We start from the raw sequence: 14,633 nt of genomic DNA on the forward strand, positions 1-14,633 counted from the left end.
ATATAAGTGGAGTGTCTTCTTATTCCCTCACGTCACTACCTTCTCCTTTAGGGTTCGAGAAGCTACGCGATCGCGGCAAGTTTTCTCCTAGAGGTTCTTTCCTATTCTCTTTGATTTTCTAGGATTTAGTTTAGAGTTTTTTTTAATCTTGTTTATAAGAGATAGATAAGAGCGAAGAGAATAGCCGTTAGGAATGTTTGTTGATGGTTATTTACTTTTGGAGGAATTGTTGTGCTTAGGGTTTTATATATATATATATATGTTAAATTAAGTCTCCCATCTGAACTGGATGGATTATTTGGCTCTTTGTTTCATTGTATGAAATTTAGGGCAGAAATATATTTTAAGAATTCAAAAAAAAAATTCTAGTAATTCAATCTCCAGAAATGTATGGTTAGGGTTTTGATTTAGTTCAGTAATTCTAGTGTGCAGGCACCTTGCATATCAGAAATATAAAACTTCAGATCTTTTTGGCAAGCGTGAGTTATTTGCCACCCATGGAGAATTCTGGAGTCGTTAAACGGACTAACGGTCATCTTGGGGTCACCCAGCCAATCTCATGGAGTGGGCCGACAGAGTATGATCTCATCAAGACAGGGGAGCTAGAGAAGGTTCAACCTTGTATACCTAATGATTTCCCTTAAAACTTGTTATCAATGACTGTGTTGTTGTAACATTCATTATCTTTTGTATCAGTATCTTGAGGGTGCTGGGTTGTATGAAAGCCGGGAAGAAGCAGTTTGCAGAGAAGAGGTTTTGGGAAAATTGGATCAGGTGGGCCATCTATTGTTGATGCCTTTGATACATTATCCATCTCTTTTGCTGGTCCTGATGGTTGTTGGGTTTTTGCAGATTGTGAAGCTTTGGATTAAGAAAGTTAGTAAGGCCAACGGATTCAATGAGCAATTTGTCCAAGAGGCAAATGCAAAGATATTTACTTTCGGATCTTACCGACTTGGGGTAGTCTCATCTTTCCCTAAAACTCTGCAATTTTGTGATATGTTTATTACCAACTCGTCAAGTGTACTGATATGTTCATCTACCTATTCCTATTAAACTTGTGAAGAGCATCTGAATATATATATTTGCATTATTTTGGTAGTGATTGATAATGAGAGAGGTTTAGGCTCCAAATTTACTTAATGCAGTTTTGTTTATAAGAAATAATTAGAGCATCTGAAATTTTTTAAGTTTGTGCCTGTTCTATGATGTGTGGTGTTATCTGATTTCTTTCGTTTTCTTAATCTTAGGTGCACGGGCCTGGAGCGGATATAGACATTTTGTGTGTGGGTCCACGATATGCTACAAGAGAAGTAAGTATATTCCTATCTATCTTTAGACATTGTTGTTTTGTTTTGTTTTCACTTTCTTTGACATAAGCATTTTGCATACAACTTAATGTAGCCAAACTCAAATGGTTGGTAAATACATGGCTGTATTGCTGTTGATTTGAAACAAGCACTTGTATCTACTGCTGATTTTTGAATGTTATTAACCAGTTTTTGAATCTTTTTGCAGGAAGATTTCTTCATACAACTACATAACATGTTGTTTGAGATGCCAGAAGTGACAGAACTGCACCCTATTCCTGATGCTTATGTCCCTGTAATGAAGTTTAAGCTCAATGGAGTTTCCATAGATCTTCTATATGCTAAACTACCGCTTTGGGTCATTCCTGAAGTAAGTTTTCTTTTCTTTTTCTCCTCAAACTCTATCTTTTATCCACACAAGTCATTTGATTTAATATGCTTGTTTATGATTTCTCATATATGTTGTCTTTCAGGACCTAGATATCTCACACGACTCAACATTACAAAATGCTGATGAGCAGACTATTCGCAGTTTGAATGGGAGTAGAGTCACTGATCAAATATTACGCTTGGTGCCAAATATTCATGTGATACTTTGACACAATCCCTTGAATTTTGTATACTGTTCTTGTATTTTCCCAAGTTGTACTTTTGCATGATCTTATAAATTTTAACATGTTTGCTTCAGAATTTTCGCACAACTTTGCTTTGCATGAGGTTTTGGGCAAAACGTCGCGGAGTATATTCGAATGTACGCTTATCGCATTACATGTTGTTTTTTTCTTTCCTTCGTCACATGAAGAAATTTTCTCTCATTACTTTTCCTTCATTTTGTCAGGTTGCAGGATTTCTTGGTGGTATAAATTGGGCAATACTCGTGGCTCGCATTTGCCAACTATACCCAAATGCAAAGCCAAGCATGTTGGTATCACGTTTTTTCCGTGTCTACGCCCAGTGGAGATGGCCAGCCCCTATCTTGCTTTGTAAGATTCAAGAGGGCACTCTTGGATATCCTATCTGGGATCCAAAGAGAAACTTCAGAGACAGACTTCACCAGATGCCCATAATTACACCTGCATATCCTTGTATGAACTCCAGCTATAATGTATCATCGAGTACATTACACGTTATGATGGAAGAATTTCAGCGTGGAGATCAAATATCTAAGGTGCATTATTCTCTATATATTATTCTCTTTTATAAATTTGCATGAATTTCACGTCTTGTCTACTAGATAAAATCTATAATGAATATTTCATCAGTTTTCAGAAAATAGTTTATCATAATCACAAGTTTTATCCATCTTCAAAGTGCCTTATGGTGGACAATGTGCCAGGCAATGGAGGCTGGCAAAGCTGACTGGGATCGTCTGTTTGAGCCTTATCCCTTTTTTGAAGCCTACAAAAATTATCTGGAGATCGATATAACTGCTGAAAATGATTCGGACCTTCGGAATTGGAAAGGTTGGGTGGAATCCCGTCTCCGAACATTGACTCTCAAGGTAAATTAAGCGCAAAACTGAACTATATTTATTCGGTGGTTAATTTGTTTTTTTAACGACTTGGAACTTCTTTTACAGATCGAAAAGCACACTTTTGGCATGCTTCAGTGTCACCCTTGTCCGCGTGAATTTTTGGACAAATCTAGACCTTTTCATTGCTGTTACTTCATGGGCCTTCAGAGAAAAAAAGGAGTACCAGTACCGGAAGGCGGCGGCCGACAATTTGACATAAGAGTAACTGTGGAAGAGTTCAAGCATTCGGTCAGCATGTATACTAAGCGGAAACCAGGAATGGAGATTCGAGTTAGCCACTTAAAAGGAAGAAATGTTCCATCATTCGTATGGCCTTCTTGTCCTTCCAAAGTAGTTTCTAGAGGGAGGACCTCAGTTAGAGTCCGGGCCGTAAAGGCTGTTGAGGCATCGGCTAAAATGGCAGACAGATTTACTGACATGCAACAATTGGATGAAGGCACTTCTACTGAATCCACTAGATCAAAAAGGAGAAAGATCTTGTATGATAGAACAGAGGAGAATGGTACTCAAGAAGGAATTTGTAGCGGCAGTAACATTTACATACAGGATGGAGGTACCATTGCACCTCCTTCTACTCCTCCCACAAAAGAAGTTATCGCAAATGCTGCTGGTTGCTCTGTGGAACCTTCTCACACCGGTAAAACAGTGAGCCAAGTAAGAACGCCCAGCGGCAGTTATACGCAAAATGGAGGAGCTGAAGAACTTGCTGATCTATCTTTGGTGTGGGCTCCTGTTAAGACCACCAATAACCAACGCAGGCCCTTAAGGTATTTGGTTTTGCCAGTCGTTTCTCAAATTTCACTATCATGCAATTTACCTGTCGTCTGTGGTTGCTTGTTGTATAATTTGAAGCTTAATTATTTTATCTGTAACCTGTTGCAGGGTGCGGTTATCTACTGTGTTTAGATCTAGTGGACAAACATAGTGATGTTACTCGTCGAAAGTCGAGTTCCATCTGCCATGACAAGCTTCATGCTGCTTCCGAGTGAAGACAGGCACAAGATGAAGACACTGATGCCAACGTGATGTAGTCCGAGTTGCTCTGTAGAACGTTCTTATCCTGTGGCTGTGACATAGAATGAAGGTGCCGAAGAACTTTCTGCTCTATCTTTGGCGTGGGCTTCTGTTACTACCACCGACGTCCAACATAGGCCCTTGAGGTATTTGATTGTGCCAATCATTTGTCATAATTCACCAACACGATTACATTTTAGTTTATTGTTCCATTATATGCATCATGGAGAAGCTATACTCATCTGTGGTTGCTTGTATTATATAATCTAAAGCTTATTTTAACTGTAATCCCTCCCTCCTCTTGCAGGTTGAGTTGCTAGCTACTGTGTTTAAATCTCCGACGACAAGCTTCATTCTGCTTCCAAGTGAAGACACTGATGCCCACATGACGTAGTTTGATCAAAGTTAGATTCTGTTTTTTTCTCTAGTGCATTGTGGGTGCTGAGAGCCTTAACTGTCCTATAACTCAAGTGTAAACTTACCTATTATATAAGGTAACTCAGTCGATTTAAGTTTAAGTTTAAAATGAATAAGTCGTTAAAATAATTATTTAAATTTGACTTGATTTTTTTGTTGTGAGCTTGAGTTTAGTTTAAATTTGATTTGATTTTGATTCTTTTAGAAGTTATCGAGTTCTTAAATAAAGCTGGTTTAATATAATTGTTTGAAACTTTTATATTTTAAATTTATTCAATTTGTTATTAAATTTGATAATATAAATTTATTTATTTATTTTGAAAGTTTATTTATTTATTTATTTAATATATTGATAAAAAATTTATTCTTAAGAAATTAAACATATTTAAATTTATAATTTAATTTAATAATTTATTCATCAAATTTATTTATTTAATTAATCTTATATATTGAACATTCAGCAAATCAAATGCTTAACTTGTTAACAACGTTTAAATAATGCTTGATGAGTCATCAACTTCAAGATAAAAAAAGATTAAAAAATTTACATTTTTCATTTTAAAAGAAACTTTAGCAGAGCTAAAATATTTTCAACACAAAAGATCAAATCATGCAAATTTTAATGATTACGATCCATAAATTATCACATAGAAATAGTAATAAAATATATAGCTAACGCAGATGATGGGAATCATTATACTGCAAACATATTAAACAAAAAATAAGACAACGAAATTGATTATTTTAAAGTTATTTATCAAGATCTATATTTCACTATATCCCTGTTGTAAATACTAACAATAAGATCATATTTTATGAACATGAAAATTCTATATAAGAACGAAACTTCAACCAATCAATATGATTAAATTTGCATTTAACTAACAATCAAAACCAATATATACATCATCATTCATTCTTTTTGAACAAAATGAAAAAAAAAATAACAGCAAACATTTGATTCATTATATTAATAACTTTTAGTAATCTGAATATGTTAATCATTTTGGCGTGTGGAAACAACTCCCTTGCAACAATGAACTTAATTTTAGAGAAAAGAAGATATAAACATGGATCACATTCCAATAATATAATACTATTGTGTTAATCATTTTGATGAAATTAGCATAGTGAAATTCTTCATTGCTATTATTAATTTCTCTATTCTTTATGGATCCAATTTTTTAAATATTATCTTCATGATAGAGAAATTAGTATATATAATGATAAGTTAACCAAACATTTCACAATAGCCAACAAAAAACAATTAAATTATGCAAATTCATGAACAAACCATCCAAGTTTGACTTTAATAAATCTTATTTTATTAATTTTGTTTTTATAGTTAGCTGCATATATCTAGTTCTTCAAACCAACTAATTTTGAGGATGATCAATCTAAATTTACAAAAGCTATCTAGTTCTTCAAACTAACTAATTCTGAGGGACAATCAGTCCAGACCTATAAAAATTTTTCATCGATTATCAAAATAAATTAGGTGGCGCTTGTGATGGTCTATCTAGATGACTTGCTTTATCATAGGTCATTATGAGTATCTTTTTGAATAGGAATATATGAAAATTTAGATTAAAAAAATATGGAACTGCCTAGTTGATCCCATAATTATAGAAGGAGATAAATACAAGAAATCAAACCGATAAGTGTATGGGTGGAGGTGGAGATCCTATAAAGGAAGATAAATCTCCTGATTTAACCCCGGACTCCTAGACTATATAATTTATTACCCATGCACCCGTTAATTAGATTTAAGAACATAACAAAAATGGTATTCTAAAAATTACAAGTTCATGTCTTATTTAAAGAAATTGCATTCTAAAATACTATTATTATTATTATTATTTATGCAGCATTATTTGGATAATAAAGGTTATGATGCATGGCATTATATGACAAAGACTTGAGGGAACAAAAGGAAGACTATTCATAGAATTGATCAAACAAATTAAAGACACAAGTGTGTACACATTTTTCTTTTACGATGAATTAATTAAAATGTTTACCCATTTGTGATGATGATGATAATTGATGGATGTGATCCGTGAGTGGAATTGCAACACCAATTTCTTCTCCTCTTCTTCCTCCTCCACATATTCACATCACATGCTACTTTTTATCTTCTTCTTCTTCTTCTTCTTCTTCTTCAATAATTTTTTCTGGTTTTTGATTTGATCATGGCCAGCTAGCTAGCTAGCTCTGGTTATTCTGAAAGTTTCGGATGAGGATCTTGGAAGCAGTTGGCTCCTCCACTGCTTGCTCTGGTTCCACGTCCCATCCGGGATTCATGGCGCCGCCGCTGTCGGTGGGGAACTGCGGCAGCGCCGCCATTTGTGATCGCGGCGGCTGGAGGAACGGCGGCGGCGGCGGCGCGTCGAAGCTGGCTGCTGCTGCTCCTCCTCTTTGTCTTTGCATGTCGTCGTTTAAGAGCGATAGATTGAATTTGTCGTGGCCACGGTACTTGGGAGGGATGGCGTTGGAGGAATCGGCAGTTGCACTGACGGTGGTCGCGAAATGACTCGGGGGCGAGATGGTGCGGTCGAAGAAGGAGGCGACGGAGGAGGAGGAGGAGGAGGAGAGAGGGGAGGGGATCATGTTGTGGGCGGATGGCCGGAGGAGGAAAGGGGGGACGACGCCGGCGGCCGCGGCGCCGAAGAGGTCGAGGCGAGAGCGGGCGGGGAAGGGCGCGGCTACGGCGGCGGCGAAGGGGGGAGTGGGGAAGCCGGTGAACTGCTGCACCATGGCGCGGAAGTTGGAGGCCTCGGTGTTGATGACGGTGGTCGGCGCCCGCCGGGAGGCTCTCGTCCGCTTCTTGGCCCCTCGCGGCGGCGGCGGTTGAGATGGAGCTGAGAGAAGCGGCGGCGGCGGCGGGGGAGGGGAAGGAGGAAGAGGAGGAGGGAGAGAGCTCCAGGCGGATGAGGCTTGGAGGGAGAGGGGCGCCGCCTCCGGAGGGGGCGGGAAGGGGAAGGGCGCGAAGTAAGGCGAGAAGGAATCGAAGATGGAAGATGAGAAAGAAGTATTGACCGGAGGAGGTGGATGAGACGGAAGGAGGTTTAAGAAGGAGGAGAGATCAGCTCGGGAGCCGACGGCGTCGTCGTCAAACTCCTCGTTGTCGCCGCTGCTGGAGCTCTGGTTGCTGCCGCTGTTAGTAGAATCCATGAACGACAGCAGTAACAGCAGCAGAAGAAATAGGAGGGCAAGGAGAAAAAAAAACAAACAAAACACAGAAGGAGAGGAGAGGAGAGGAAGAGAGGTAAACAGAGGAATAATTGAGACCATGCTTCCGCTGATACTTCATTCAAGAATTGGTGGGGCCCATCCAACAAAAGCTTATACCTTCTTACCAAGTTAATTCGCCTCTGTCAAATTGTTATTCAAATATTCCTCTTGGCTATAATATATATTTTTTAATAAAAATTGAGACACACAAATGCTTTCTAATTTATAGTTTTTCAATTTCTTAAATATCGGGGTTCTAATTTTGATGAATCAACATATGATTTTTTTTAATAAAAATTGAGTTGATAAAATAATAATAAATAAATAAATAAATAGATAAAGAGAGAGAGAGGGGTTTGGTTAGTTTGGTAAACCATTTGGAGGGAGGATTTAGCTGCAACCGCCGGACTCCCTCCGACTCGACCAAATTGGTTGGACCATGTCTCCAGTTTGTTGCAACCACATCGAATATCCCAGCAAATCTCTCCTTATTTTAATCACTCGATCGTCGTAACTGCATTACAATAATCATTTTTCATTCCATTGTTTAAGATTAAAATTAACATGATCCAAGACTCGCCATGCAGCTTTATATATACAAGTATATATACATGGCATCTGTTGTGAGGTGGATGATTTTGACCGGTAACACCGGTCGACATTAATTAGCTGATGTGTATTTACAACTAATATTTTATTATCCATGCTGCAATTATTATGATTATATATATATAATTCACCACGTATTTCTGTTCTTCTAGATTATTTAGCCTTTTTGAGAGAGTTTCAGATAAGAAAGAACAAGTATTGATCCTGTCCGTACACTAAATCGATAGAAATTGAGGACGTGATGCTCTCTACTGTTCCCAGGTGATTTTTGCAGCGACATAAGTCTCCGATGAACCTGCAATAAAGTCGGACCGGGAAGAAGTTCGCAGCGATGACCCTCCAACGCTCAAGTCAGGCGATGACAAGAAGAAACAGCGGCAGAATAGGGACTGTGACTACAGTAGATGAGAAGAAAATCATACCTCCATTGAAGTCCGGGGGTCTTTATATAGGACCCCGGAGAGGCGCGTGCACGCTTCCCAAGATGTGCACGTTCCTCAAAGCATACCTTGGAATGACTGTGTCAGAAAAATATGTCTGACGCCATACTGCAATTGTCCGAGCATATCTCTGTCATGACAGCGGAAACTTCCTCCGTATGATCCTTGGTACGACTCGACCGCCGACCATGCTGCTTGTTGGCGACAAACGTCTCGAGAATGATATCACTAGCTGCCCCTTTTGTCCTCTTCTAAGCCCTTTGTCTCTAGTTGGACCGGTCGAGCTGATCGCTCGACCTCCAAGGGGCCCGGGTATACACGCACCTCGGACCGGGCGAAACGACCGCTCGATCACATGCTCGGATGGGACACCGACTAGTGGTTCTGCAGTTCAACCAAGCAACGTAGCTACTCGGCATAGCGGTTCCTTCATAAGAGAGCTTGTAAGCGTCGAAAGCTCAACTTGAGGTCAAGCTATCTTCGTGCCGGCCCGGGGTCTACTCAGGCCGGTCGGCCAAGAGACTTCCTTCTTGCTCAGCCAGACCTTTGATTCTCCATCCTTACCACCGGATCAAGTATATTTTTAAGTTTATAACTTATATATTAGCTTACTTGGAAAACAGGACATTTCACTTAAATCTACAACCAAAATAACACAAACCAAATCAATTTCATTCCAAGTTCAAAAGTTGATCCCTTAACGGGAAACCAATCGAGAGATATCGCTGGATAGGAACTCATAAATGAATCGAACAGTCAACTTTACAGTCACCAATAAATGAGACGACCGATACTTACGAACTCATACAGCATGCCTTGTTCTTCGGTATCTCCTGAGCTGGCCCAGGCATGATAATCTTCTTACCGGGCAGGGTCGACGTGCCATTGCTGTTTTGAGGCTCTGAAGTTAGGTTTTTCTTGTTGACGATGTTGAAGATCTCGGCGAGCAGTGTCTGGAAGGCGTTCTCAACGTTGGTAGCCTCGAGTGCGGATGTTTCTAGGAAGAAGAGGTTTTCCTTCTGTGCAAATTCTAGAGCAGCTTCTGTTGTTACTGCTCGCTGGTCCTTGAGATCGGTTTTGTTGCCTACTAACATGATCATGATGTTCCTGTCAGCATGGCTACGCAGCTCCTCAAGCCATCGAGGAATGTGATCGAAGGTTTGACTCCGCGTGATATCGTAGACGAGCATCGCCCCAACTGCACCTCTGTAGTATGCACTAGTGACAGCTCTATACCTGACAATTTTATCAGCAAATATTCATCAGATTGCAGTCCAAGCAAGCATACGATGCACCAAATCGTTTTGTCATGAAACTGAGCAAATATATTGCAACAGCTTACAAGGATCGGAACCAGTAAGATTGAGAAATAAAAATAATTGAGCATATATGACAACTGCATCCAGCTAATTAACTCATTGGGGTTTAATTTTTAGGTTGTACAAATTAAGAAAAATAATATGAATAGCATTATAAATGAGTATACAATCAATGTCAAGAACATAAGCAATCCACTCTGAACATTGCGGATATAGCTTCTCTTGCATTACAACAGATTCTCATTCTGGCACTGTATTTCTCTATGATCAGTAAAAGTTCAAGGATGAGTTTAAATTCACGGATTAGTGAATGGCATGTTCTGACTGGATGTATATGAAGTGGGATCCATGACTAAGAAATTGTCACTGTTTGAAGTAGAGTTGATAACAAGATACTTGTATCTTGTTTGTGGCACTAGCCTCAATCAACAAAGTTGCTCCAACAGCAGTAAATGTATGGTTGTGTATACAATGAAGAATGACAAACTCGGCTAATTCCAATATGATTTGGCTAAGTTGGATCAACAACACTAACAAAAATAAAAACAATAAATCACAACACTAACAAAATAAAAACAATAAATCACAACACTAACAAAATCATATGATGTGATTTAGAGTCTCCACTTATACTGCAATACCTATGATGTGTTTGATGTATCACCTCTGAAAGTTCATTATCCCACCTTTTAAATCATACAATGTGGTAGGCCTCTCTGCAAGTAAGAATGGTACATTGCTATAACTCCTAAAGACGACAAGCTTTAAAGCAGTCGATGTAGGCCCTCAACTAAATACCCCAACTAGTTGAAAAAAAGCATTGATCTAGGACATTTAACCCTTTACCTAAAAACACCACTCAGGTCATGCTCACCCAAGGTCGACTTAGGCAAGCTCTTGTCATTACTAGAGACCTTCTAGCAAAAGATACAGTTCAATCCAAATCAAATACTTGTAGATACCCTCTAGAAGTAAACAAGCTTACAAAACTCAAACACACCTTTAAAGATATTGATCTAACCGTAGGTTAGAAGTGTTACCTAAAAGTGTTTCAAGATTAAGGATAAAATCATTATATTTTACTTCCAAAAGTCTCTTATTTTCCTTTGGCACTTGAAAGAAAATTAGGATGATCAAAAGTGTTTTTATGTAAATATTAGGTGCCAAAGAAAACACCAACAGATCCTTTATACTCGATATCAGGCACACAACCCATCTTCGGACTGCATAATGATTGTCGATCTCCCTCACCTTGAGTTTTGTTTATCTCCAAAAAAAAATTCCATTACAGATGTACATCAACCTCTTTTCTATCACCAACAATCAATGACCCGTATGTTCAAACAGTCTCACTCTCCGCTCATGTCTGTCAAGAAAGAATTCTAAGTAGGAACAAAAGAATTCAGCTGTATCAGGCTATTTTTCTTCAATTTGGCTGTTTTTTTCTCACTATCTCAATCAATTACCAACTACTAATCACAAATTCATACCAACTTGTTCTTGATTAATAGGGATTTCACAAATCTCAGAGGGATGTCGGATTTCTCACTTAGAATTGGATCAACATTGGACGATCCTGATCCAACTCAGCTGATCAGATTGCCGATCTGACCACCAATTCGAGTGAGTTCATCATCCATGATTCAAATGTTATTTTGTCATTCACTTTTGTAACAAAAGGTGATTACGCTCCCCAGGTTATTTTGCCATTCACAAACCAAAAATATGTTGACAAAATGCTAATATGGAACAAGAAATAAGATATCTCATCATCTAACAGATACCATCTACCAAAGAACACAAGATTCATCAAATAAATTTATAACTTTCTCCACTTAGATTCATCCAAGAAAAAGCTATGCACGATCACCCTTAAGATAAATACCACATAAGAACCCAAAATGTGAAAACCAATTTCAAAACCGCGATTAATTCACCGCCCATATTTCACTGTCATTGCAAGTAAACATTCGCTTCCCGAAGTGTCAGATAAAGAAACCCAAATTCAATAGCGCAAGAGACAGAATGGAAACGAGTTAGCCAAAAACTGCCGGATGCCAATCACACAGAAAAAAAGCTAGATCTAAGCAGTTGGTACGATGAAAAGCGAGTTAACGAGTAAATAACACCTCTCTTGCCCGGCGGTGTCCCAGATCTGGGCCTTGACGCTCTTGTGCTGGATGACGAGGGTCCGCGTCTGGAACTCCACCCCGATGGTGGCCTTGGAGTCGAGCGCGAACTCGTTCCGCGCAAACCGCGCCAGGATCTGCGACTTCCCGACCGCCGAGTCGCCTATCAGCACCACCTTGAACACGTAGTCTATCTTGTCGCTTGCGCCGCCGGCCATTCCCTCCCCTCACCGTCGCGCTCGCACTGCCACTTCTGTCCTGACGGTGGAGAAGAGCAGGAGCCGACATGGTCGAAAAAAGCTACTATTAATAGAAGAGAACGCTACCGTCGAGTCGGCTCAGTGTCGGTGAGGCGGTAAGCGGCGCGTCACTTCTCCTACAGAGTGTTCACTACCTTCTACCTAATAAATCTACACGCTTCTGTACCTCCTCAATTATTAGACAGCCGAGGAAAACGGGTGAAACTTGCTAATTATTATAAGCTTCCTGTCTCTTTAATTCATATTTATATTTATGTTAAATATCAATTTCTTTGTTTATAAAAAAAGAAGCCAAATACTCCACCTGGGAGAATAAACGTTAAAAACGGAGTATTTATACAAGGTTTAAAATGAAAAATTATCCACAGCTCTTTCTTCAAAATCTTCATGAAATACGGAGAAAGAACGACAAGAACAAATTAGGGAAGATTTTTGGGCTCCGGATTCTTCTCTGATGCAACAAGTTCAATCTTTACTAGACCTACAATGAAACAACAAAATTTTAGGATAATTAATGCAACGAATGCACAAAAAGAATTCCAAATTCCTTTGTGAATTCTGATAAAGATCTATCGTTAAGAGACTCATACCTTCAGTCCGTTCTGATCAGTGTAGGCAGAACCATGAAAGAATTTGATTATATTCTCACAAAATTCTCTGGATTTCTCGAGATTAACAGCATGGCCAGCATTGCTGATGACGACGAGCTGAGCGTTATCCCCTAAATGCCTGTAGATTTTCACATTAGGAACATGTATGAACTCTGGAGCTGTACTTGAGAATCAATTTACTCACCTCTTTAGTCTGTGACCCAGTTCCAAAGGGAAAATTTGATCTTGCTCACCCCAAACTATCAAGGTTGGCTGTAAAGAGAGAAACATCTTTAGCATAATCGCAAGCGGTTTGTCTTTCGAGTAGTTTAGTTTAGATAAGATGGAGCAATCTCCAGGAGCGTACTAGTGGATTCGGCAAGGGTAAAAACTGGCAATGGAGAAGAAGGAATGATCACCTGCGTAATCTCTGGAAGGATCAAGTGTTTTCTTTCGTTGATTAAAGCATGGAGTAACTCGACCTTCTCTCGAGCATAATCTGTGCACATCACCTGGGAGAAATGACAAGGCCAGTAACCTTTGAAGCAATTGAGAAAAAACAGAATGCTGTTTGGTAGATGAATTGGGAGGTTTGGAATCAATCGGGGACAGGAACATCGATAATTTTAAGAGAGAAGAGAATCGATCATTTACCTGTATGTAATCACGGAGGAAGCAAGAGGGCATTATGCGCGGCGGGCGGACAAAGGACAATCGGACGAGCTGGCGTAGCTTCTCCGGCCGCTGGGGAAGCAGGATCTCTGCCGCGTCAATCAGGTTGGACACGACAAAGAGGCCCTCGGCAAGATCCCGCTCCTCGAGGCACACGCCGGCGCAGCAGAGCACCACCCGCTCCACCGCTGACGGAAACATCGCCGCCATCTGGTACGCCACGAACCCTCCGTAGCTCACCCCGACAAGGCCGAATCGCCGCAATCCGTGTTCCTCCATGGCGGCCATGACGCACCGGGCTTGGTAGGCCTCGGATCGGTCCGGCCTGGGCGATTCGGAGGCGCCGAAGAAAAGGAGGTCCGGCACGTAGAGGTCGAATCCGGCCCGGCGAAGGGGGCGGAGGTGGCCCGACCATTGCCAGATGGCGGTGGCTCCGAACCCGTGTAGGAGGACGAGGGGGAGGCGAGAAGGATCCGGGCGCGCAGGGGCCCAACAATGGATGACGGCGCCGTCGGCGAGAATGGTCACGGAAGGGCGGAGGCCAGCGGCGAGGAAAGCGCGTCGGTGGCACCAATCGCGCGAGAGGGTGACGCTAAGGCACGGCAGCGCCATCTCGACGCCGGTGCCGGCGAACCTCGGAATCGGTTCCGGCGATTTGCGTTTATTGGGGTCGGCTTCGATCGGGACTATATGGCCGCGCCAGAAGGGATCGTCATGCTTCCCTGCGGTGATCGAGACAGGGGTCAGGAAATAAATAAAATAATGACGTCATGAAAGACCACACTGGGTCAAATAAGATGACGTGGACATGGCTGTGAACGGAGCATATCTATTTCCTGTGACCGAAGAGACACCGTTTTCATGGGGAGCGAGGCGGGAGTCGCGGGGCGGTCGGCCGTTTTAAGAAGTGCGTAGTGAGTTGCCAAACCGAAATGGAAACGTCATTGGCATTCGCTACCTACCAGCCTGTGGCTTGTTTACCTGTTAAGGTTTATTTCAGCAGGGGCCCACGTTAGATGAAACATGGTCCAATCACAAAATAGATAGGCGGTGCCTTTTATTAGGGTGGTAAGAAATAGGAAAAAGTCTTTTAAAAAAGTGCCTA

The 14,633-nt window shown here is 40.7% G+C and overlaps 3 protein-coding genes across 3 annotated transcripts; 1 reads left to right on the forward strand and 2 right to left on the reverse strand.

Moving 5' to 3' along the window:
• The first annotated feature begins 445 nt into the window (after positions 1 to 445).
• Positions 446 to 3,769, forward strand: LOC121967971 (nuclear poly(A) polymerase 1-like). The gene is made up of 11 exons (XM_042518501.1): positions 446 to 611; positions 697 to 774; positions 853 to 960; positions 1,251 to 1,313; positions 1,519 to 1,680; positions 1,784 to 1,897; positions 1,999 to 2,061; positions 2,149 to 2,478; positions 2,647 to 2,811; positions 2,890 to 3,611; positions 3,727 to 3,769. The coding sequence occupies exons 1-11, from the start codon at positions 498 to 500 to the stop codon at positions 3,767 to 3,769; spliced, it is 1,962 nt and encodes a 653-aa protein (XP_042374435.1). The 5' UTR covers positions 446 to 497.
• Positions 3,770 to 9,209: 5,440 nt separating this feature from the next.
• Positions 9,210 to 12,370, reverse strand: LOC122055593 (ras-related protein Rab11D-like). The gene is made up of 2 exons (XM_042617097.1): positions 12,007 to 12,370; positions 9,210 to 9,794 (listed from the first exon to the last, which is right to left on the reverse strand). The coding sequence occupies exons 1-2, from the start codon at positions 12,222 to 12,224 to the stop codon at positions 9,353 to 9,355; spliced, it is 660 nt and encodes a 219-aa protein (XP_042473031.1). The 5' UTR covers positions 12,225 to 12,370; the 3' UTR covers positions 9,210 to 9,352.
• Positions 12,371 to 12,551: 181 nt separating this feature from the next.
• LOC122055592 (uncharacterized hydrolase YugF-like) lies at positions 12,552 to 14,241 on the reverse strand. The gene is made up of 5 exons (XM_042617096.1): positions 13,511 to 14,241; positions 13,276 to 13,368; positions 13,062 to 13,129; positions 12,857 to 12,995; positions 12,552 to 12,747 (listed from the first exon to the last, which is right to left on the reverse strand). Exons 1-5 carry the CDS (start codon positions 14,138 to 14,140, stop codon positions 12,742 to 12,744), a joined length of 936 nt encoding a protein of 311 aa, XP_042473030.1. The 5' UTR covers positions 14,141 to 14,241; the 3' UTR covers positions 12,552 to 12,741.
• Between the last annotated feature and the right edge of the window lie 392 nt (positions 14,242 to 14,633).

Source organism: Zingiber officinale, chromosome 3B (assembly GCF_018446385.1).
Source record: "Zingiber officinale cultivar Zhangliang chromosome 3B, Zo_v1.1, whole genome shotgun sequence".
Classification (NCBI taxonomy): domain Eukaryota; kingdom Viridiplantae; phylum Streptophyta; class Magnoliopsida; order Zingiberales; family Zingiberaceae; genus Zingiber; species Zingiber officinale.

Coding starts and splice junctions, on each gene's coding strand:
- LOC122055592 (XM_042617096.1), bottom strand. CDS start 14,140: ATGGCGCTGCCGTGCCTTAGCGTCACCCTCTCGCGCGATTGGTGCCAC. Junction 13,369..13,510: donor TCCTCCGTGATTACATACAG/GTAAATGATCGA, acceptor CATTTCTCCCAG/GTGATGTGCACAGATTATGC. Junction 12,996..13,061: donor CTGGGTCACAGACTAAAGAG/GTGAGTAAATTG, acceptor GAAAATCTACAG/GCATTTAGGGGATAACGCTC.
- LOC121967971 (XM_042518501.1), top strand. CDS start 498: ATGGAGAATTCTGGAGTCGTTAAACGGACTAACGGTCATCTTGGGGTC. Junction 961..1,250: donor TCGGATCTTACCGACTTGGG/GTAGTCTCATCT, acceptor TCTTAATCTTAG/GTGCACGGGCCTGGAGCGGA. Junction 1,681..1,783: donor CGCTTTGGGTCATTCCTGAA/GTAAGTTTTCTT, acceptor GTTGTCTTTCAG/GACCTAGATATCTCACACGA.
- LOC122055593 (XM_042617097.1), bottom strand. CDS start 12,224: ATGGCCGGCGGCGCAAGCGACAAGATAGACTACGTGTTCAAGGTGGTG. Junction 9,795..12,006: donor GACACCGCCGGGCAAGAGAG/GTGTTATTTACT, acceptor TAAAATTGTCAG/GTATAGAGCTGTCACTAGTG.